The sequence below is a fragment of the Patella vulgata genome, chromosome 8 (assembly GCF_932274485.2).
Source record: "Patella vulgata chromosome 8, xgPatVulg1.2, whole genome shotgun sequence".
Taxonomy (NCBI): domain Eukaryota; kingdom Metazoa; phylum Mollusca; class Gastropoda; family Patellidae; genus Patella; species Patella vulgata.
In genome coordinates, this window is record NC_065886.2 from 50,207,789 (window position 1) to 50,234,065 (window position 26,277).

Here is a 26,277-nt window from a genome sequence, read left to right on the forward strand (position 1 = left end):
CATATTCTTTATTCGGTTCTTGCACGCTTTCAATAACATTAACACTGTCTGACCCCGATATTTTCACAGAAATGTAACTTACTGTGTACTGCGCATGCTCAAAGCAAGCTGGAGCCGGGGTTTTTAAACCAACCCCTTCAGACGGCTAAGATGAACCAGTTTAAAATAAAAAGCCATATCGAAGACAGGTCGCGAGCTGGGTTTTTTAAACTGGTTTATTTGCCCCACATTGGCACTGTCTGACCCCGATATTTTCACAGAAATGTAACTTACTGCGTACTGCGCATGCTCAAAGCAAGCTGGAGCCGGGGTTTTTAAACCAACCCCTTCAGACGGCTAAGATGAACCCGTCTAAAATAAAAAGCCATCTCGAAGACAGGTCGCGAGCTGGGTTTTTTAAACTGGTTTATTTGCCCCACATGTGCGTTCAGACGCTTAAGTTAAACTGGTTTAACGATCCCCAGGTTTTTTAAACCAGTTCAACTTAAGTGTCTGAACGGGCTATAAGTAACAAATTATTCTATATTTTATAGGAAGCTACTTATACTGGCACTGAATAATTTTTTTTATAAATATTGATAATGTGGGGCTGACCGGGTCTGCAGTAATTTACATTTTTAACACACACATATTATTGCATTCAACTGAAAAAGTAATACTGCATTATAATAAGATGTTTCAAGAACAGAGAATGGAACTTTTTTTATAAGATAGGGTCAGTAATACCTGAACTAATGAATAAAACTTATGAGTGAAATCTAAAATTACAATAAATCTAATGTCGTTCATCTTGAGGCGTTTCTATACTCAATGCTTTTCACTTTAGTATTAATCATAAAGTAAGACCTATATGTCCCTCGACACTTTTCTCAGACACACAATTAGCCTGTTCCAGACATAAATCAGCTACATCATATATTTTCATTTTCGTATAATTTGGACCTAGTAATTCTGACAAAAAATTTTCAACCTTCCATAATCATCAAAAGGTATGTTTTCAAGTTCCTTAACTTATTGAGTATCATCTTTTATTAAAATTGGTAAAGCTACTTCCATAAAGGATTTGGATTTATAAGCATAAACAGATAACTAGAGTAAAATATATTACACACTTTGCTGACCATATTAATACTCTAGATTCATTAACAATAATTGGCTGACAAGAAGTGTGTGATATCTGCTGGAAACAGTCCAATTACTAGTAAATTATACGCTCACTAATAATATCGGGAGGTTTGTATTTTGACAAAGCAAGGGTTGATTCATACAAAACTGTACATATAAGTATCTCAGTGTTAAAAAGAATCAATAAAAACACAGAAATCTTGTTTAATATATTTAGATACAGAACACTTAACACGACAAATGCAGATACATGTGTTTTTTGCTATTGGTTTTTGCGGCCATCAAGAGAGTGTTAGAGGACTAACTGTTTGTCGTCAGTGATTTACACAATGAAAGACGATTGACACCAAGCAACTAAAGCAACAAGCCATGGGCATTGTACCTGGCTACAGCTTTTTACACCTGCTTGAGAGCTTGGGTCAAAGACGGGGCACAGTCAGGACATAGTCCAGTGGCTTAAACAAATATTGGATTTCTTTGTGAGTCTGGCTCTCTCATTTCAAAGATTCAATTGGTTCAAATAGCCTCCAATTGAGAGTCACACTTCTTAAATTGAAAGAGTCTTGAATGAGGATAATATTAATAGAAAAGGGTCAATTACACTCTTATCTATGCTGTAAAACATTTGCCCTATATCTATTGTGTGTGCAATAGCATTTTGATAAACTTTTGACTGGTAGCTTTGTGTCACTGAGAGTGAATTATTGACAATTTCACACCTATGTCAAGAGTGTCTAAAACAACACATTAACATGCATACATACATATAAATCATGCAGTTGCTTTATGAATATGTGTACTTGGTATGTGCCTAAATCTCAGATCTTTACAAGTCTGACTTGATGACAGGGGGTAATCCAGTACAATTCTCTTTTTTTGTTTAACTCACAAAGGAAACAAGGTTTCGAAACAAATTAGCCAGAACTTGAACGGAACCATTAGTACACTATATAACAGACACAATAAACATTATTCTATAAAAACTGCTAAAATTAGCAACTCGCATTTCTTTGGCCTAAAGGCTTTTCAAAGCAAAAGAAAATTAGGACCAGTGTTGTTCCAGAGTTAAAATAAATAGATCTAATTGCCTATGTAACTTGTGCGGACAAGTAGAACCCCATGTTCCTCTAAGATGGAATATTTACCCAAGAACTAGCAGAACAAATGGGATTAACCATCAAAAGGAAGTGTGTGGTAACTCTAGTGTTAAAGTAACTGATTCCATATTGAATGTAACAAATTGAACATTTGTTAAAGACCCTAAAAGCCTTGATGTTAGGAAATTGTTTGATTAATCAAGCACGGATGTTTAAATTCAGTTTGTAAATATTTTTCAAAATAAAAAACAAAAAAGTGGATACCCAAACCATGTTACCTAACAATTTCTTTGTACAAATGTCTGCATCTTACAGTTCAAACATGTCAATGATGCCTATAATTCTTTCAGTACAATAACTGGACCTACTGTACACATATCATGTCTTTTTATTTCTGTTTTAAATAATTTCTGAACAATTAAACCCTTCCACAGGAATTGTGCTATTGAACAATTAACCCGTCTACAGGAATTGTACCATGTTTGACATCAACCCATCAGCAGTAAAAATGAGAAAAATTCATTCCATAAAACTTGTTAGTAACAATTGCTGACATCGTAAATCTGTCTAGTCATGGTGTTTGTGTCACAAAAATTGGTAGTGCAGTTGGAAATCTAAGAAAATTAAGTGAAAATACTAAGATACTGTCCCTACCATTCTAAATGTCTAACAGAAATAGATAGTTCCATGTGCTAGAATCAAAGTTTCACAAGAAATTACACCCCCCCCCCCTCTCCAATTCCTTAGAAATAAAATGCATTTTTAAACAAATTATTTCCAAATTAAATTCCCCAAGTGTGCATGGTCTTTTTTAAGCGCTTCTATTTAAAAGTGTTAATTAAAATATTATCAAAGATTATTTAAAAGCATCCGAAACACAATTAACAGCGTAATATTCACATGAAATCCCAAATATAACCAGCAATAGTTATTTCAATTGATCAACATTCATTTGTAAAATAACATTCCAAACTATTGAATCTAAGAACAATACCCCATTGATAACACATCAATTACATGTGACCATCATTCATCATTTTAAAAACACTTCATTTTAATTTCCTTTGAACCCATAACAGGAGGAAGTGTGTAATTTAAGTGTGCGGGCTGTTGCCATAGCACATCACATGTTACCACTCTATCACAGAGAAAAAAAAATTCTTACACTAAAAGAAAATAAATTGCATATGCACTGTGTGCATGTGTTGTACATTTAATAGATCTGCAACTAGTTTTGTCTTGAAGAAGCAATTCCTTAAGTTGATTTTTAGGATACGCATGATGATCAATTTGTGGGAAGAAACATGTTGAATATAGATTTTAGTTCTGCTTTAAGTTCTCAAATTTCCTTTTTATTACCTTCCAGCAGTTAATTTGGTTGCTGTAACAACTGTGGGATTTTACTTGACAAGAATAATAAACCAATATAATACATGCTAGTTATTGAAAAGTTTAAGGTGACTCTGACATAAAACTGAACTTTATTAGTTTTTGGGGGCTTTTTTTCTTTAAAAAAAGGAACATTTTCAAAATTGTTCATTCAATTAGTTTTTATTCTTAGCATGTTACATGTTAACAGAAGGTTAAATATTTGGATTTAATGTTCAATTCTGGCAAAGAAATTACATCTTTCCCTGTTTTAATCATTAAGAACCAAGAATGTAATAATACTTTTCCTAGAATTGGTAAACAAGCACATTGTCTTGCTAGACATTTCAATAATTTTAACTCTTGTCAAATTTAATCCTCTGAATCTTGTTTTTTTAAACTTATCGATCGACATATGTTTTATGAATTATTAACAATGAAACAACCAAAAATGGAATGCCATTTTAATCTTTACCTGGGAATGTATTGTAAACTTGTTAGCACTATGTGAAAGGCATGGAATACGGCTATAGGTCTTGTAGTTTAAACAGGTGCAAATTTTAATGGCCGATGAAATATCTTGCCAATCTTTTCTTTACACTCTTTTATCTAATTCTATCAATATCACAGCAGGAATATAATTAATTCTTTTTCACATTGAAATCTAAGAAATGACAACTGAAAAATGTCACACTTGCTAACAATAAAAGAAATTGAGAAAATATTGCTGATGCTGAAATTATTTGTGACAAAAGCCTTTAAAGCTATTTTAAATGGTATAATAATTTGGCAATCTGTCTACATGGGAAATCATGGAGAAAATTAACCAACTGGTAGTAATTAATTTACTAATTATGATTATGGAAGTTCAAAAAATACATGTTGAATCAAACCAAATCAAGAATCTTGCATTTTTGCAAATGATTTCTTCTTCCAAAATAAATTTCTTCAGATAAAAACCCTTGACAAATAAAGCTGAAACCATGAGTAAACATTAATGTCATTAATAAAATAGTTTGATTGGAACTAGGGTTGGAACTAGGGTTAATCACAAGCCAGAATAGTAATTAATTATGCAACCACCCACCACTAAAATGAAATATTACATATCAGACCAGAGTGAATAAATAACTGAACAAATGAAAAGAATATGAGGAAATTATCAGTTATCAAGTTAAAATTATACCACTAACAAAATTACAAGCTTTAGACAGATTTTAATTGAATTCTGCCTGTTATGAAGATGTTAAAGACTAGGTTATACATTATGTTTGAACTGATTGCTGAGGGTCGTAAAAGTCAATGAATATAAATCAAATCCACACCTCCCTCTTTTTTAGGATTTCTCAAATTGCAATTTTTTCTGGGTAATCATTTGACAGATCAACAAGAAAGCTCAACTTATATGGCAACAGATGCTTACTTCATTAAACGTTGGATGTAACATGATGTCATGGCAGGTCACATATTACAAAAAAACATCCCAGAATATGTAGATTATATATTTTCCAGATGTGGGACAGTCAGTTTAACCTAGTATCTAACTGAGGGACAGACAGAAATCATTGAGGTCTTCAGGATGTTGGGCTGACATAAATGTTGTGTTTGAAGACATCTTACATCTGTCACATGTCATGGTGTCATGTTCAATGATGTGATAGTATATATATTGAGTAAAACTAACCCTAATCAGTGAATCTGATTTGTAACCTATGTTTAGATAGGGTTGGAACTATTTAATAAGGCCAACTTCATGTTTGATCAAAGATCACAAGATGTAAACTGGGCTAGCGCTAATCACAACCCTAACCCTGGACCTAGCCCTAATGCTTACAACTAACACTTCCCTACAATCTCGCCAACAATCACATGCCCTAACCTTATTTACATCTCAGCGACCTGGACGAAAATTGAACTGGCCTTAACAAATAGATTTAGCCATTTAGATACTATCCGATAGTATCGCTGTATTTTACTTCACTTACAAAAGAACTGGTATTACAGAAAGTTTTACATGATCAGTTCACATTTTACATGTAGGTAAAATGTTGCTACTGTCTTATTTTATTTTACTCTGACCCCTTTTTAAAAAATATAGATCATGACCTTGTTCTTTTATAAAGGTACGGATCTATAAAATCAACCTAACAATATCAGACAAAAGAGCCAAAAATTGTAAGGATAAAAGAAATTGTATATAAAGTTCTCAACTATCAATGTTAAATATGATTTCGACCAGGTTGCCTCATACAGGCTCTAGAAACAACAGTCATCTAGAATGACCCAATATGAAAAAAACAACCCAGTCGATAATTATCTAATTTTACCCAGATGGGGAGTTTCTACTAGAAAGTTGTATTATTATTTAACAAAATAGAATTTTCAATACATGCAATATACAAAGGAAGTGTTTGCCATATCCCATTTATCAATAAATTTAAAGTCTAAATCAATTTAGACTTTTCTGGAACCTGTCCCTGGTTATATGTATTCAAGGTACTTTAATTCCACCAAATGCTATAAGATCATCCAGTTTAAAACCCAATTATAGATGACATTAAGTCATTGGGACTCTGGTATCCAACATCTAACTACCACTGTGGTCCTAATGGTGAACAGACAATAACACGGTCCCTTTGGAGAGATACATCTTAGATAGGCTTAGTTACCACCTCAATCTTTCTCAAACTAAACAAATCACCCACAATGTGATGTATTCTCTAATGGATACATGACCCCCTACCTCCATGAAAAACAATTCATTGTGTTTGACATTTTTCACGCAATTCAAGAATCTGTTTCCCCTCTTCCAAAACTAAATTCATTATCAGATCGTATTTGAAAGAAATTTTTCAAGAAGTTTATGTAACAATTAGCCAGATTCTGTGTTTTTATCTTGTCACTAAAATTAGTCAAAAACATTGTTCTGGCAGTTCTTTGTAACTTAAATCTGACAAAGAAAAGTTCAGACACCCATGGAATGTCTTTTAGTTGCCAAACTTTTTTCAGAAAACTTTTTTTTTCTTAGTTTTTGTATAGTTTGTTGTTCTATAAACACAATGATGGGGTAATATTAGGTAGCTTATAATGTTAGCAATATTTGTCTTAGCTATCACAAATAAATTTAGCATTCCAAATCTTTGATCACATTTTTCATCTACAAAGCCATCTGCAGCTAGGAGTTAATTGATAAATTCCACAGCTATGACAAAATATGTGCAAATGGTTAAAATAAATTGCTAAGCACTGCGACTAAACAAGTTCATTAGGATAAGCATACTTTGTATACTCTGTCATCAAGAGTTTGAACAGATATTTTTAAATATAAAGCCATTAAAGATTGAGAAAATTATGTCTGTTGGTCTGATATATCATCTAAATGTGTACGAATGCATTTGTTAATGTTTTTATTTCATTTTCATGTTTTAATTTTTTTCTTTAGAACAGTAATTCAAATTCTAAATTCTCAAAATACCTATCTATAGGTATTTTTTTTTTCAAAATGTACTGAACTTAATACATAGGTTAGATAGAATAAAAAAATAAAAAATGATATTATCTTTATTTTAACATGATATATACAGTAAATAAAAGGATATTTTCTGTAGTATGTAAAACTATTTTAATCTATTTCTAAGTTTAAAGATAAAACATAAACTGGTAAGTCTATAGAATTACTACCAATAAAAGCATCATATAGTACTCCTTCAAGCAATGACTTTGAGATGAGCTTGCACCCAAAAAACCTCTTTCAAAACTATACGATAAATCGTAACCCTTATGGTATCATGAATACCATAATTCAATAATGTCCTTACCGAACACATAAAACGTCAAACGACTATAAAGGGATAAAGATCATATCTTTATTTGTTTGAACAAAAAATGTGAATATTTTAGAAACGACTCCTGTTCCGCTCAATTAGTAAAGTAGAACTATTAAGTTACCTGAATAGGCAGAACAATAGAAGGTCGTGTTTTACATGAATACTGGGTTGCCTGATCAACACCTAAAAATTTATACGATCCATTCGAGTATTATCAGTTTTAAGTTGCCTTTAGGTCATGAGAGGTAGCTTATAGTAGTAAAAGGATTATATTGGTGCAAAGATCATTAAGCATATAATTTTTATATATGATCTCTTCTTTATTTGATGATCAATATTGATCTAATATTATCTATAGGTAAACAATGATGGCACAGTTGATTTATTACATTACTAAGCACCATTTATTTACTTTTGGGAAATGGTATCTATGTTTTAAATAGACTTATATACACACAGTAATCTAAGAGGTACAATTGAATAATAACAAATGGACAAATCCCATTAATTTGCTTAATCAATTCTTCTTTTATGGGTTCTGTTAGTATTCAAAATGACCAAGCGTAAATGATCTTTATTCTTCTGAAATCATCAAAGATTGTGGCCACACCAACACCGACTTGTAGATGTCATTAAAGTTCAAGTTTATTTTGCATTTCCACAGCTCCCTCCAAAATCCCTATCTTTATTTACCCAGTTGGAGCACATTAGTAGTATGTTAAACCCCTATTTCCTTTCCTCAGAAAAAAGGGGAGCTACAGTTAGGGTGACCCACCATAAATAAATATCTCCATATATCTCGACAATCACGCCACAATATTTATATATATGCCAAGCCTCAAATCAGTTTCACACAATTATAGTCACTAAATAAACGATCATGTTGTACTTAATAAGCTATGACCATTAATCATGTATAAATAATAGACTGAAAACTGGTTCCAAGAGTCGTCCATAACATCCAGACACTTTTGAGTAAAAGATAGGTTACGTGCCCTTGTTTTGAAATTAGTCTCGCTTAACCAGTCTATCGACCATTCTACGTCTGATTGACAGGTCGGGATAATCAAGACTACTTTTTTACGAAACGTAACAGAAAGCTAGAACAAGAAATTGAATTTAGAAATAAGCACGTTAGGTAGCTCAACAATTGTTTTAAGAAGCTTGTAAAAGTAAAATCAAACTACTGCTAGTATTATGTTCCTGCCTAACCCGAGTGATTCAGAGATATTATTTGTACTAAACCAAAAGATGCCGCTCTTAACGGTACAGTTAATGATAAAGCGATTTAAAAAATGAAACGAACGTAATTTCTAAATCTGCTGTAATAACCAAGAAGCTTAATTTAACTGCTATTCAAAATCGTCAACAATAAATTTTTTACGGCTGTAATAGTTGATAGATTTGTATAGAATTGCACGTGCCATGGCTATTTATAGTATCATACTGTCAGAAAGTTGGTCTCGGCACGGCGAATGTGCACGCTTCAGTGGTAGTCTCGAACTATCAGCGGTGGACTGTATTTCTGTGAGTACATGGGCCACCCTACTACAGTGGCTTAGTGGGTAGGATGCTGGAGGTTGCATGTTCGATCCCTGCATTGGCCGAGAATGTTCAGCAGGATTTTCTGACATGGTTTTCCCCTTGTCAGTGGTGCAGGATGGAGAACAGCTGTCTAGTCATTCGAATAGGACAAAAAAACCCCTGAGGTTTTGTGTATACATTGGCATGCATGTAGAAGATCCATTGGCAGTTGGAATTTGATATAAGAGGTCATAGTGCCACTGCCCAGGCAAAATTTCCCTCATAGCACACTGTATACCTGTCTTAATTAGCCCAGTCGGAGCAGAACAGTAGGACGTTAAACCCCATTTCATTTCATTTCCTCAAAAAAACCCTAATCATTTACTCAAGATTTCTCCAATTCACCTACATCATCAAATAACAAAATTCTACAAATTCTTTAAGCTTAAATCAATATGAACTCAACCCTTACTCCTATTATAACACTTAATAAAAGATAATAATATCTTTATACCATACATAATCCATGTTCAATAAAGCTTGAATTAAATTACTTTATTGACTCAGTGAACGGGTGTTTACTTTAGCATGAGTTACTCAAGTTTTAAGCAAGAGTGAATTATTTCAACGATTGGATTATTGTATTAAAGTTTGTCTTCAGTTCATGTAATTAACTTTAAAATATACTGTTTTTGGTAAGAAAAACATTTGGAAACATTTGGGAAAAGTATCTATAAGATCATTTTCTTGATTTCTGTTGCAGATTCAAGTAAAGAAAACACTATTTCTAAATACTTATTATCATGTTACTTTATTCTAAATTTCTAAGTACATTAGGTGGGGTTTATGGCATGTAAGTAACCAGCAAACTAATTCTAAGGGAACTCCATTCCTCATCAATGTTGACGTTAAATCAAAATCCTTTGTGTGGTGATAACATGCTTACCAAATTTGATCCAAATTAATGTGAAAACTTCAAGATTAAAAAGTTAAGATATTTTCAACATGCAGAGCCTTTGTGCTGGTAGGGAGTTGAAAGGCCTAATGGTTAGCGTGTGCATAAGGTCTGACATTGAGTCAACTGGCATGGCTTTGATTCCCCGGTTATACGTGACAAGGAGTAGGGTCACCTGTTCAACCTCATGGGTTTTCTCCTGTTCCTCCCGTTCCTCCGGTTTCTTCTTACTGCTAAAGACCCTTACGTGCAAGAATATTTTAAAAAAATTAAATTTGAACCATATGTTAGTCCCAAAATGACCTAGTTTGTGTCGAGTGGACGTTAAACCCCATCTCTCTTGCTGGTCCAGTGGTCTTAATAAAGCATTCATTATAAAGGAGTGAAATAAGCTAGGTACTACCGGAATAGATCCTCTTGTTCAAATAATTAAAGTCTAATCAGGTGTATGTGATCTTATTCTTATCTTTTACAAAAGGGAAGTTACCCTAACTACATGTTTATTCCAAAGAATAGAGATATTTGTATTGTTGCTGCCAATTTAATCATGTCTATACATGCTTACAATGCATGTTGAAGGATTTTATTCAATGGTTCAGGTGTAGACTGAAAAGGACAACATTTTTACATACATTTCTCCTATGCATTATAATTATTAGTGGTCAACTAGGTTTGGAGGGGTGGGGGGAACTGGATTTAAAAGCGGTTTAGGTCCTACAATAATTTAAAATTAAAAGGGGCTGATCTTACATCTTTAAATCACAGAAACTACCATTAGTATTATACAACATTCATAAACACGCATATCCTTGACTCAAGTGTTCAGTAAAACTTACAATAAGATATCATATCAATATAAATCAAATATATATATATATAGAATTTGAAACATAAAACTCTGTTCGTTTGTTCCTGGAGTTTCTGGCTCCACCAAGGGTGATATCTTAGAGAAAAGACAGTTAACTTTCATGCCCTTTTAAAGATAAATGAGTCCTAAGGGATTTTTTTTAACAAAGGGACTACTTCTAATATCATGTGGGAGTTTATTTCTGAATGTTTGTTATGCTTATTAATGTGTGTTTTGACTGATTGTACATTATTTGGGACTAAACACAAATATTAGGTAGAAACTGTAGGATGTGTTTATACATATTCTTGCTAGATATATTTGTGTTTTCCTGAGTATGATGTCCTGTCCATGTATTTGTTTTTGTGTAAATTTTGTGTGGTGCAGTCCCCCTGCACTTACTATTAGGTACATTAAGGGGTTGTATATTAGGTATACACTGTAGGATGTGTTTATACATATTCTTGCTGGATATATTAGGTACATTAAGGGGTTGTATATTGGATGTATATTATAGCACCATCTGTTATCTCAAGATGCAAGGGTTGATTGTTGTTGTTCTGCTTCCACTGAAGGTGATATCGCAGACAAGTTGTCATATTTTCATTTTTATTATCTTAGCGCATGTGTCTTTCCTGTGGGGGGGGGGGGGGGAATTATTAGCTTCACGCATGTGAAGGGGTCTTTCCTGTAGGGGGAAACCGGAGTACCCGGAGTAAACCCATTCCCTAGCCACATACGCTCACACCAGGGATCAAAACGATGTCCGCAAGCCAGAGGTGACAGGCCAGTTACAGCTCTAAGCGTGACACTCTAGACAAGAAGGCCATCTCACATACCCATCCCCACCCACCCACCCCACCCACAGGGTTGAGGGATGAGGTTTCTTATCTATGGTAATTAAACTTGTGTGTTGGAATGTATATTAGAAATTACGTATATTGAATGTATATTCATATGTAGATCAGAAATTGTGTATATTGAATATATATTTATATGTATATCCGAAATTGCATATATTCAATTGGTATATCCGATGTATATTAGAAATTGTGTATATTAAACTTGTATATCACCTACATAATTAAGTATTTTTTTCATAGTGCACACTTCTAGTTGATCCCCTTTCCCTATAAAAAAATAACAGATCCACCCTGTAACCTTCTACAGTTATATATAATTTTATCATTATAAAAAAGCAAATTTCTCCTATCATTTTTCACTACTACCTAGTCTCTCTTTAATCAACCACTTTAGCAATTTAATCTTATTTGTATATACACCCATACATATTTCGTCCATATTTTAAAAAAACTACTATTTGCCTGAAGCAAAAGATGAAAGCATGACATATTTTTAAACTGAATGGTTTTAATTCTAGAGCACATATGATGATGTTTATTAAGTACATATTTTAATCACATTATACACTATAAGTAAATATATATCTCAACTTTCGTCAACATCGTAATAGATCAGAAATAACATAGCCAGATAAAATATAACATGGAAGTTGAATTACCTAGCTTAGCATATTGTTTTGTTTATTATATTTTGTTTTGAGTAAGGACTATCTGGTTATATTCATTTATTCTGGATAATTCTTATACCTGTATGTAACTATACCTGGATAATTCAAAAACCTGTATGTAAAACGCCCATTGAAAACAATCTTTATAATATATACATTGAATTGAACATACTGTACGTACACCTATAAAAAACATGTAGACTATATTTATAGAGATAAAAGAGGACCACAGAACTTGAATGTTTATTGTGTGACAATGTAACATGTAAATTATGGTTGTATAAGGCGGACAGGTAGAATAACAGTTTTTGATGATATAATAATAGTACATATATTACACAGGTGTAGACTTATGATAAATATAAACCTACTACGGTCAAAGACCTACGTCTATGTGTAACTTTCACATACATTTTTACTAGTTCTAGTCTCTAGTATTAATGCAACCCATGATTCCCCGGTTGTACGGTTGTAGGGGTTTTTACCAGTGGGAGGAAACCGGAGGATCCTACTCCTTGTCACATACAACCAGGGAATCGAAACCAAGCAAGTAATAGATAACTGCTGATGCATACATGTAGGGGCAACTTGCCAGAATGAAATCCATTGTAAAATCTCAATCCCTACTAAATCCCAACTAAATCCTAAGTAATGACCATTTGAAATCACTTTAGCTTTTCCTATCCCAATCGACAGGCATTTTTCTGCATCCGAATTCATAAAAATAATTTAATTCTGAATTTTTTTCTATACAAACAAATCTATTTTTGGATTGACTGAACTGGTTTGCCCTTTAATTGTCTCTTTAAAATGTTTTTTTGTTTTTTTTACACGTTTTGTTCTGCATCAGTAATTTTAAAATATGTAATATGTTACAAGTAGGCTAATATCTTCTAAACTGCTTTGCGATCTGAGACAAAATTTTGTAACATATTAAAAGTCTCAATATCACTTCAAAAGAATCCATTTATCTTAGTCTATGTCTCACATAACAAAACCAGACATTGAAATGTTTCAGAATTTGACGTATAAAGAATTAGCCACAGTGCACCCCGACAGGTTTTGGGATTTTGTCATGATTATGTGTCTGGATTACATGTGGTTAATCTTTGTCCATATTCAATGAAGCTCTTCTAGATTTTTAGTATCCATTAGCCAAAACTGTTTACAAGGTGACAGACCTGACTCAGATGTATTTCTTACAACATTTCTTTAAACAGTGCAACACATGGTACAATCAGATAATATTTGACTGAATTTTACTATTTTTTTTAAATTTTAATTAAGATAAAGTGCTCTCTGGCAATCGTGGTTTAAATCAGGTACAAATTCTATACTATGAACAATGTTCATAATGAAATGAAGCCAAGGAATTAGTACACAAAGTTAATTTTATATAGTTATACAGCTTGTATCTAATGTTTTTTTGTGAAAGCAGATACTTTAGATAAATTTGCTTCAGTAGATAAAAGTAAAATAGTGGTCTAACTCCAAATGTCCCCGGTTATAACTCAATGTGAACATAGTCCATTAGAGGGGATGCCGTTGTTCATTTGATCTCAGTTTTTTAGTTATTGACGTTTGGCATCATGAAAACTGAAAAACACTACACCCCCATGAATCTGAACCTATCTGGTGCAGGTAATTCTAGAAAAATGTCAATGCAGCTTAGACTACAAAAACCTGATCATAAGCATATTGATTGTACAAAACAGAAACTTTAAACATAAATTATGCAAGAGCTAAATCTGCCTATTGCAGGTCTTTCTTTCGGCCTCAAATGTTATATAAATTATTAATTAGACATTAATTAACATGAAAAGACCATAATCAACTCTTGATACCATCTTATGTGTCAGATTTTCACTGGATTTGAATCTGATTTGCTGCTCAACGCTCATTGATGATTCAATCCTAAAATCAATAATCGAGACAATGTTTTTTTTTTATCGTATCGACTTTAGTAATGATGATCGAGGCCTGGCCTAAAATTCGTAAAGCTAATATCTTGGTTCAGAATGGAGCAATTTGACTAAAATTTTCATCATATTCCCTTTACATTATCTAGTTATTAACTATTTTAGCTCTTTATCCAATCTTCCATAATGCCCCTTTAAATTTAATGTATATTATGTACTATCCAATGTATTGTTTCTTCAAACAAAGCATACATCACAATAAAATCCTTCCAATAAATAGACAATCATAACTGACTGATGTAACAGATGGTTAACACTATTCATCTAATATTCAATTTCTCTTGCATCAAAACAATACTTTATGTCATAAATAAAATATTTAATAGAATTAAAACTGATTAACATTTGAGGGCTTTATGCTGTTATTTCTTTTATTCAGTGACATTTTACACCAACTAATGTTGAATATGTATGGTTTCAAAGTATCTAAATACAATATGATTATTATCTTCACAACACAAAGAGTAACGCGGTGTTCACATGCTTATCGTATCGGTTCATGATCTCCAGTTATGAGAAATTATTGAGTAACACAGTTTTTCTATCACATTTCTTTGAAATGAAATGTTTTCAATTATGTATTCTCTAGTCAATTTGAGTAGAATATTTTGTCTGGGTTGTTCTGCCTTTATGAACATCAGCAACATTCAGAGAGAAATGGGGTTTAACGTCCATTCGACACAAACTAGGTCATTTTGGGACTAATACATAGTTCAATCTTATTTCAATAATTAGCTTGCATGTAGGGTTCGTTAGCAGTGGGAGGAAACCAGAGGACCCGGAGAAAACCCACGAGGTTGGACAGGCAACCATCAAAACCACACAGTTGACTCAATGACAGACCTTATGATACAGCACGCATTTGCTAACTATTCGGTCATCCACCCCCCCACCCCTTATGCAATAAATGAATGTGTAATAGCTATTTTGTATTAAGCACAGTAGATGATTTCTACATAAATAAACATGGATATAAAACTAAATGCATAGACTACTGGTTAAATCATTACTGTAATATAAGTATGCAAATGATGATTATGTGCACTGTGTTATTTCATGTATCAGCAAATTACTCAACTGTAAATGACATTAAATTCTTAAAGAGTCACCTAGAGTTTGAGGTGGTTTATTTATAAATATATGTAACTTTACCATATTGGGTATATTATTTCACTTTTGATATCATTGGCCATTGGGTCAGAGATAGAGAGAGAAATAGAGAGAGAGAGCGAGAGAGAGTTTAAAGTCTGCTCGACACAAACTAGGTCATTTCGGAACTAACATATGGTTCAATTTTATTTCAATAATTCGCGTGCGCGTAGGGGTCTTTAGCAGTAGTAGGAACCTGGAGGACCCGGAGAAAACCCATGAGGTTGGACAAGCGACCATGCTCCTTGTCACGTACATCTGGAGAATCAATGACAGACCTAATGATACAATGCGCACACGCTAACCATTCGGACACCCACCCCCCAATTGGGTCAGAATTTGTATAATATATGCAAACTGCCGGTATAAAACAACAGATCTCATCCAGAATGTACCAATCAGTGTCAATGCCTTGGTAATGTCATCTGTCCTCATATTTATGCCACGTGAAAAAATCTTGCATAGCCTAAACATTCATAAATAAAATATTGCACTTGTGACTTATACCATGACCTTAATACATGGAGATAGGTCACATCATGTATGTATGTTTGTACCACAGTAAGTGAATATAGTTTTTCATACATACATACACGTATTGTTGCTGGATACATACACATGTAGGTCAAGCAGTCTACCTCAAAGTGTGAAAGACCACATGATGAGTAGTGGTCAAAGAAAAGATTTATGAGAATAGTGGTCTGTCCAATCATGAACTGATATACCTGTCACTGACCATAAAAGAAATGATAATAAAATCATGAAGCATGTCATTCCTCTATAGATGAGAGAGGGGGTGTAATTCAGACTCCAATCAGACAAGTAGGACTAATAATGGACATTGTTAAAATTCATTCTTTCAAAATTAAATATCCTTAAAATGAGCCCCCATTATAAACTGATTTGAACATTGTTAATATGAAACTGATATAATAAAATTAATATATGCGAATATTTTCACCAAAGTGCTAAATTCTTTTCTTTTAGTTCTGTATGAAAAAAAATAAAATAAAACATCCATCATATCCTTGTTTTATATCCAAAAATAAACCCAACAAATGCATATAGCCTTTCCAATTATCGTCAATCACATTAAATGTATCTTTAAGGACGGGAGACACAGTGGCTAAGTGGATAAGACGCTGGGTTGCTAGTCTGGATGTCGGGTGTTCGATCTCCGCATTGGCCGAGAAAGTTCATCAGGATTTTCCAACAGGGTTTCCTCTTGTCAGTGGTGCAGAACGGAGGGCCTGACAAGGACTGCTGTCTAGTCCTTTAGATGGCACAAAAAACTGAGGTCCCATGTATACATTGGCGTGCACATAAAAGATCCCTTGGCAGATGGAATTCAATATAAAAGTAGGCCATAGTGCGGCTGCTTGTGCAAAATTTCCCGCATGGTCGTCTTCATTAGCCCAGTATTGGAGCAGAACAGTAGGACGTTAAACTCCATTACATTTCATTTCATTTCTCTTTAAGGACCCGTTAAATATCCAGATAATGGGAGTTCTATAGTTTCCTACCCCTACTAAATAGTCAAACCAACAAAATAAAAAATTAAATAAAAGTTAGTAGCAAAACAACCTAGCTGTGCGTTAATGATTAAACTCCAGTAACTTTCGTCTTACAGAATCACAAATATTCACCATTTGTTTTATATTTTGGAGTAACACTAGGCTATGACAGATAGGGGGTTTGGATGGCCAAATGGTTAGGGCGTCATGTGCATGTTGTATCATAAGGTCTGTCATTGAGTCAACTGGTGTGGTCTTGATTCCCGGGTTGTATGTGACAAGGAACAGGGTCGTCTGCTAAAGAACCCTACACCCAACGCAAATTATTGAAATAAAATTGAACCTTATGTTAGTCCCAAAGTGACCTAGTTTGTGTTGAGTGGACGTTAAACCCCATTTCTCTCTCTCTCTCTCTCTCTCTCTTGCTATGACAAATAATGTGTGCGGGCTTTTAGATCAATGACAGGAAATACTTCAATAATACTCTTAGTTATTGATGAATGTAATACATTACATACAGCTAAAACCACTTAATAACGATACTTCGCTACTTCGTCTGGTTACCTTTAACATAATTACAAGTTTGTCTGCTACTCATATCTCTCTCTATATATATGTTAACACATTGCCGAGTATGTAACACTCATTCTGCATTGAAAGACAAACAAGATTAAACACCCTTAGCCTAAGGCTAATCTTTACAGTACTTATAAGTTATCCAAAAGCTAACAAAATTATCAAGCTTTTTCTGAAATAGTTTATAAATAAATAACTAGAAAAGCCATCTAAATTGATTCACAAAATATATAAATTCTGGTCAACTGTTATTGGATACATCTTGGATTTTATTCGATTAAAATCATGCAAAGAGAGAGAGAAATGGGGTTTAACATCCACTCGACACAAACTAGGTCATTTCGGGACTAAAATATGGTTCAATTTTATTTCAATAATTCAGAAAACTCACGAGGTTGGACAGGCGACCCTACTCCTTGTCACGTACAACTGGGGAATCAAAACCACACCAGTCGATTCAGTGACAGACTGTATGATACAACACGCACATGCTAACCATTCGGCCATCCAACGCCCCTCTTAATCATGTAAAAACAACATTGTTGGATAATGGCAGTGGTGGAGGAATTGTTTTGGGACACCCCACCCACCCTGGGACACCCCACCCACCCCCTCCTTCGTAGACCATCACAAACTCCCCAGTTAATAGTTATTTACTCTTTCAATTGACAGATTTAAAGACTGCTAGTTTAATTTATGTCAATAAAAATATGCACTTGAAGTTTGTTGGATGGGAGAGAGAAATGTTTAGATTTTTTTAATATTAATGACAATTAGTTTAGGATAAACGAGTATTAATAGGTTAATGTTATGTTTATTTATACAATTTATAAAATTAACCTTTGTATATAATACATTTATTTATTAATTAAACTCATTAACAGTTTGTATATTCACAACATTCAGTAATATGACCATTTACAATACATATTCTTATCTACGCCTCAATATTCTGATTCTGTACACATGGCCCTATAACTGATTAGGTCATCATTAAGAAACAATTGTGGAACACATCTGAGGGCAGATGTAAATTTTCTGATAACACTAGTATTAGGTTATCTTCCTTCAAAAGAATTCAACTCTCTGATGAGCTACATGAAAGTGGCTGCAAAAACATATCTGAGGTTTTGAACATGACAAATGTCTTTTGTATAGTTTATCAACTCTTGACAAAACATGTTATCAATCAATTAGGTGTAAATATGTTTATCAGTAACACTTGGACAGTACTGTTACTTTCTAATATATTTTTTCTTAAAAGTAAGAAAAGATTACAGTCCGTCTGTCATTTGATGATGGGTTATCATGTCATATTTGGAAACAAGATGGTAGGATAAATTTTTTGGTCAATGAATTATTATATTATTATCTTGAATCAAGATTTCATTTGCTAGTTGGTGTGAAGGATTAATCGTGGAATGTGAAAAAATGTCACTTTCCATTTGGTGTTGGAAAGGAATGCTGTGAAAGGAAGTCATCATCTTCTTCTTCGAAAATTTGTGAACACTCCTTGATGCCTTCAACATTTAATCAATTGAACATTCATACCTTTTATTTTTTGAGGAAAAAATTTTGAACATGTTTTCTTTTATGTTAGTTTTTTTTTTTTTTTTTTTTTGCTCTACAAAATACATGAGTATATTATATGTCATGTTGCAGGTGTATATATAAAGTTATAATATACCTGTGTTAGTGGTGTGTATGTATATTTGTAATCAACACAGGTGTAAACATTCAAATTACATATTTATCTTTAGTTTAATCATGACATATCTGCTAACTGGTATAGACTTATTTGTATCAATTACGTTCACTTTTTGATAAATTAAGAATGATATGAAGTTATGAACCATGATCAAAAATTTGGAAAATATAGCAATTAAAATAATCTGAATTACACTTTAATATAGCAGCAACCGAAAAAGTACAATTTTGCGAATCGTAATTTTATAAAAAAAAAAATGTCTTACCTTGCGACCAAGTATTAATGCTTCTGTTGCCAATAGCAGTATTGATGATATACCCATATTTTGGGGCAGATGTTATGGTATACTTTAGCTTATTATCAGGGCTGTCTCGATCGCTTGTTTTTAAAGCTTTTTTGGTAATTTTAAATCCTAGTCCACCCCCTCCCATGTTGTACAAGGTTGAGGCTCCTGAGTTCACAGAAATCTGTGGAGTTCCATTGTCAATAGCTTTGATTTCAATGTTAATTGTTTGTGGACGTCGGGTGGTCACTGAAATTTCTGGGAAAACAAAAAAGTCGGAATGAGCGCCATCCGACACTGTAAAAGAGAAACTGTCATGGGTTGTTTCTGAGCCATCGTGCTGATAGGTAATCATATTTTCATTCAAATCTTCTTGGGTAAAAGTAGAAACAACCCTGGTGTTATTAAACAACAGGTTTCCATGAATCGGTGTTTGTGTAATGGTAAACACAATCTTATCATTTGGAGAATCTCGATCTTCAGCTTTAAGCTCAAAGGGGGTGATTAATTTATTATCAGCTTCTTTTAGTCTTAATGTTTGGAACATCAAAACCGGTTTCTTATTGTCCACATCACTTATAGATATTCTGAAAGTTCTAGCAACAGGATTGAATCCATCAGTTACTTCAAATTCAAAACTGTCCATTTTCATTTCATCTGTACTGGTATGTATGTAATGGATTTTATTACCAGCTAGATCTAGTTGTGAAAATGAGGTAATGGGCACTCCAGGAGAATCTGTTATTTCTAAATGTCCACGACCTGGTGCCCGAGTAACTATAAACTGAAGGTTTTCATCTGGGGTATTCAAGTCAGTTCCTCCCAATAAATCAGTGGAAAGAACTATTCTTCCTCCCTCTGGTAGTTCCACTCCTTTGTTGACAACACTGGGATATATCATATCAATTCCTTCAACGGTAATATAGAAATAACGATCAATCAATGGATTAAGTCCATCAGTCACATCAAATTTGATAAGATCTCGAACACCTTCTTGACCTGTATGAACATATTGTATTCTTTCATTGTCAATGTCATTCTGGGTAAAGTTGGCACTTAAACTGATATTATAAATAAAATTGCCTAAAAGTTTCTGAATGTATCCATATTTGGGCATTTGTCGTACAATGAAAGTTAAGTCTGGATCATTTGAGTCCAAATCTTCAGCCTTGAGCTCATCATTAGTGATTGTAACTGTTTCTCCCACAACTTCAACTTCCAGTCCATTGTTAATGGTAAGCCTGGGTGTCTCATCATCAAGTGGAATAACAATAATAGGAACTTCTTTTGTGATGTTGAATTTACCATCAGTTAGAAAAAATTCAAAAGAATCTGATAAAGTTTCTGTATCATCATGGACATATTCTATAGTAGAGGCACCAGCTATATCTTCAAATGTAAATGATTCAATTGGGAAAGACCCCTGGATTCTCTGCTGCATAATTTGTCCATGCTCTGGAAATTTGGTTATGGTAAAAACTAGTTCATCAGCTGGATCATCTTTATCCACAACATTTAATATTGGAAGATCTACCATTAGGTTCATCCCTTCCAACACCATGAATTCTCGGAGGAATACTTCAGGAGCTTCATCGTTTTCAGGATAAATGTTTACAGTAAACTGCTGATTTGGGGAACTGTTTATACCATCAGAGCAATAGAAAGTAAAAGAGTCACGTCTAGGTTCAACACCACTGTGGACACTTTGAACATAGTTTACCTGACCAAGCCTTACATTTTTTATGCTGAAAGCTGAAACAGGTAAACCAGTTCTTGGTTTCTCCGAACCAGGTCCTGGTGAGGCATTCTCCACATATCCATGTATGGGTTGAGTAATGATAGTACACACTATATTTTCATCTTCGGTATCAATATCAGTTGCATCTAAATGAATAGGTAAAATTGGTGCCTTATCATTTTCTAGAACTTCAAATGGAGCACCAACGCTTACAATTGGAGCTATGCTATCATCTGGCAAGATTTTAACATGGACTGATATTTCTGTTATTTGATTTCCACCAACAATGAAATCAGCTGATCTGTCAGTCAACATTAGCTGGAAAGTGTCATTTCTACCCACAGGTCCAACTTCTCCTCCCGTGTGTCTATATTCAACTCTTCCATCAGCAACATCTTTCTGACTAAATTCTTCCGTCTGTCTTCCATTAAGTAAGACTGCACCTTCGTATGGAGATTTAGAAAGTACAAAGGTCAGTTGTTGATCATCAGTGTCTGGATCGGATGCCTTCAATTTGTCTTGTGTAATTCTGACAACATTATTTTCTTTAACCTCTAATGATATTCCTAAAGTTCCAGAATCAATACCAATTAAAGTAGGTGCCTCATCATCAATAAAATCGATTTTGACATCAAAGGTGACAGGAACATGATGAACACCATCAGTGACATCAATAATAAAGGTGTCATCACCATTATCATCTCTAACATTGAAGTAGGCAACTCTTCCGCTCTGGATATGCTGTCTAGTGAAGCTGTCTCCAATATCTAAAATATCTTCGTCTAGTTGTAGTGCTCCATGAGTTGGCAGCTGATCCATAACAAAGTGTATGTTAGAACCATCAGTGTCCGGATCTTCTGCATCCAACATCTCTCGGGTCAAAATAGTAAACTGCCCTTCTATCACATTTAGGCCTCCATTGATGACTTTGGGTGGCTGATTATTAACAGGTTTGATCAAGAATGTGAATTTCTGTCCCCCAATAGCATTTCCATTGATGTCTTCTACATCAAAAGCCATCTGGATAATTCTTGGGACAAAACCTAGTTCTGAGCTTGGTGGCTTATAGCATATCTTATGATGATTGACCTGGGCTTGAGTGAAAGTTCTAACTCTTCTTTGGGTATCTTCACACATCACGATTGTACCTGGTTCTAATGGTGTATTAGGATCAGTATCAAATGGTTGAGTTGTGATGGTGTATTTTAATTGTCTATCATCAGTGTCATCATCAGTAAACCTCAAAAATTTTCTTTTCAGTTCTGTCAATTGGAACTCATTAACATCCATTTGAAGAGAGGTATCAGGGTAAATATATGGCTGTTGGTCATCTATGGGAGCAACTTTGACAATAAATTCTTCCATATCCGAGCTATTTGGTGGTTCGCCTCCATCAAATAATTTAAAACGTATTCTGTCCATAACAAAATCTGATCTATGAGGACCAACATGCTGATAAAATATTTTACCATCCATGATATCCTGTTGAGTAAAGGACTGCACAATTTTTTCATACACACCGTTTGTTACCTGCCACTCTTGGGAATCTCGAGGAACTTCAAATTGTCTCTTTAAGATTATGCCTTCAGTGGAGTAAGGTGGTTGTAAATCAAAGGAAATTTGACTGTCATCACTGTCAATGTCAGTTGCACTTAAAACAAAAGGGGATATTTCAGCCAGTTCATTTTTACGAATTTCTAATCCAGTGTTCACATTTAAAATTGGGGGTTCGTCATCTACTGGATAGACAGAAATCGGGAAAAGGTACTCGACTACATTTCGACCATCGGTCATTTTGAATATAATGTTATCGCTGTAGGTATCTGTGTCATCATGTTGGTAGATCACTGTCCCTTCATCTAAATCTTTTGGAGTGAAAAATTTTCTACCTCCTGGGATTATGAGCTGACCATGCCTTAATCCATCGTCTACAAAAATTCTTACATTCTGCAGATCGTTTTCATCGGATATGCGTAAGTTTAAGTCACTCTTTAAATAACGAGACTGTCCTTCAAACAGTTGTAAACCTCTGTTGGTCGTGACAACAGGGGCCATTGTATTCATAGGTTTTACAACTATCATCAACAAAAAGGGATCAGAGGCGAGTCCTTCTGAATCGACCACTTCAATACCCACTTCAAATATGCGTTGACTATTCGAATCTTGAGCAGGGGGTTTAAAGGCAATCCTGAGATCTCTCACGTCTCGTTGATAAAAGGATTTAACAGGTTGGTAACGATCATCCGTGCTGACAATATGCCCTTGATTCGGTCCCAATGGCTTAGTAATATTGAAAATCAAATAATCGGAATTAGTTTCTTCGTCTGTTGCTGATAGAATTTTATCTGTAATAGCGGTCATGACGAATTGGTCAACCTCCATAACTAATAAAGCCTCTACTTTAGGCTGGGGTCGAGTGTTTATTTCTCCCCCTGATATTCGGGCCATGATTTGAAAATATTCCTGTTTAGTTATGCTGCCATCGCTATCAAACACTTCAACGACCATTGGAATATAATCGCGGTCGGGAGACGTCTTATCCCAAATGTGGTGGTATCGTATACCCATGGTTAAAAATTCGTCACAATCAACCATATTTAACATATCGGTATTATTCATAATTCTGCCATAACGGGGTAACCCACTAGCTCTCGATAAAATTGTCACTTTACAAAATTCAACCTCGCGGTCATAATTAAACTCCAATACACTTGAGTCGATAGGCTGACTGACACCCCGTAATTCATTTACTTTGATAGGTAAATTACGTGTGACTATTTCTAACTGTACAAAAGATACTTCCATAGATAGTGTAAATGGAATAAGTAAAGTTTGGGTGGGAGAATCATAACGAATTTGTAAACGAATCCTGTCCTCCGATGGATTACGAGATCCAAAATGAGCGTATTGTACATCTCGGGCACCGAAATTACATGGGAAAATTATCGGCATAAGTTTGCCTGGTCTCTGTGACAAGGGATCATTGTCTAAAACAGTAACTGTACATCGATCTTCACCCCGTACATTTATTTGTAAATCTTCGGGTGTAACGTATATAGTTCTTCCTAACGGCACTTCAATTGGACGTTTTGCACGTAAAATATCCTCGGGTCGTAACAACACCTGAGTCGCACACAGTTGTATTAACACAATCAACGCGACAAAAGCGGCACTAAGTGTCCGGCCGTAAATCACCTGTAAGTCCAGTGTACAAATAAAACGGGCCATTTTCAGGAACCCGAGTTATTGCACAATCACCGCTTTCACACAAAACTTGTTATCCAAACTCGTTGAGTTCAGTAAGAAAGTTTGGCACATGTATAACCAACACAGCCATACTTTACCTTTTTGCCGAATATCACAATAACCTCACGAGTCGCGTTATGCTTGACCCCTTGAAATTTGCTTCCGGCACGACATATTTGCATAAATGTGTAAACAAAGAGCACGTTGTAATAAAGCGCGGGTATTGTTCCTCCAATCAAATATTAGCAAGCGCCAGACGGCCGCCCTTGACATCAATGCGTCAAGAGGAAAGGGCGTGGAAGGGCGGGGCTAAATATTGATTGACATATATATCTATCAGACAAGAGAATATTGGCATTCTTATTGGATTATGAGTGTTAAAACCATCACATAAGATATATACAAGCACGCGACCCAGCAATTTGATTTAGTTTACTGATAAAACATGTGCCGAATAGGCATGTAAATTTGTAAGGCTCATGTGAAATAGAAATACCGGTACTTATGATTACGTTTGAATTATACGGCACGGGGAAATTACGCAACACTTGAAACGTTTTCATTTCTTGACATTGAAAAAAGCAAATTTATAACGGTTTCCATAAAAGGCATCAACGAAAATGTTTTCCGTGTAGCCAAGAAGAAAATACCAATTTATTATTTCTGTGTATATATCTCTGTTCAATTCCCTGTAATCCTATAATATAACAATATTATAGTGACCATCCCTCTTTGAAGAACAAAAATAAGACACTAAATAACGAGAATTTTGCTTTAAGAGGTAGGCCGACGCAGAGAAATTAATGTTCCCTCACTTTTCAAGATCAACTTCGCATATCATTCCCCGAAATATCACCAGATATTTGTCCTTTATAAATAATTAATGCCTTTGTTGATTATCTGACCTCAATGATCGAGACATTAATTGAATTTGGGCGAGGATATGGCATATCGTCGACATTAACCTGAATTATGAGACGATGTAAAATATATTTGATGTGAAGGGCGCCTGTCTAATTTCTAACATCGTTAGCATTATGAGTGAATGGCAGCCTTGGTATAAGCGATAATTATCGATGGAAAACAACACTTTACTTCATCGTTTTCCACCCATCCCATCTTAACGGACGCTTTATGAGCTTATTATAACCTCTTTCTTTTGTCTATTTTTAGTGAATATTTCATTGGTAATAGTAGTTGGTTGTAGAAGTTCGACAGACGAAAGAAAATAAAGCGAAGATTGATGGTGTATCAACACTGCTGACCGGTCGCTTTATGACCACTGATAAGAGTGTGTTTTTTTATGGGTCGTGTAATGGTCAACTTTTCGCCAAGAATACAACACCTGCTTAGTTGGGTTCGTGTCTGCTTATATCACAATTTCTAGTTGAACGATATATCATATTATATTAAGTGCAGGAAGACCGCACTGCACACAAACAAAACCTGTGGACAAGACAAAAACTAGACAGTCATAATGTCTGTTTTCAAGATCTACACGGACGATTTCTTGGAGAAATGACCATTCGTGGTATCCGGGAAAGAACTGACTGAAGACATGTCGCGTATTATTATTACCCCTGAGATTGTAATTGTTTCGGGGCCACGGTGGCTAAGTGGGTAAGACGGTGGATCGTTAGTCTGGAGGTCGCATGTTCGATCCCTGCATTGGCCAAGAAAGTTCATCAAGATTTTCTGACGTGGTTTCCTCATGGCAGTGCTGCAGGATGGAGGGCCTGGCAAGGACAGCTGTCTAGTCATTCGGGTGGGACGGAAAACCGAGGTCCCAAGTATATTGGCGTGCATGTAA

At 34.6% G+C, this 26,277-nt stretch overlaps 1 protein-coding gene across 1 annotated transcript in view; it reads right to left on the minus strand.

Moving 5' to 3' along the window:
* Positions 1-24,560, minus strand: part of LOC126829504 (FRAS1-related extracellular matrix protein 2) — a 114,075-nt gene extending 89,515 nt beyond the window's left edge. Inside the window, exon 1 of the mRNA XM_050559418.1 lies at positions 19,466-24,560. Within this exon, the coding sequence (XP_050415375.1) occupies positions 19,466-24,449 (4,984 nt within the window). The 5' untranslated portion in view covers positions 24,450-24,560. The remainder of the gene's footprint in view (positions 1-19,465) is intronic.
* Between the last annotated feature and the right edge of the window lie 1,717 nt (positions 24,561-26,277).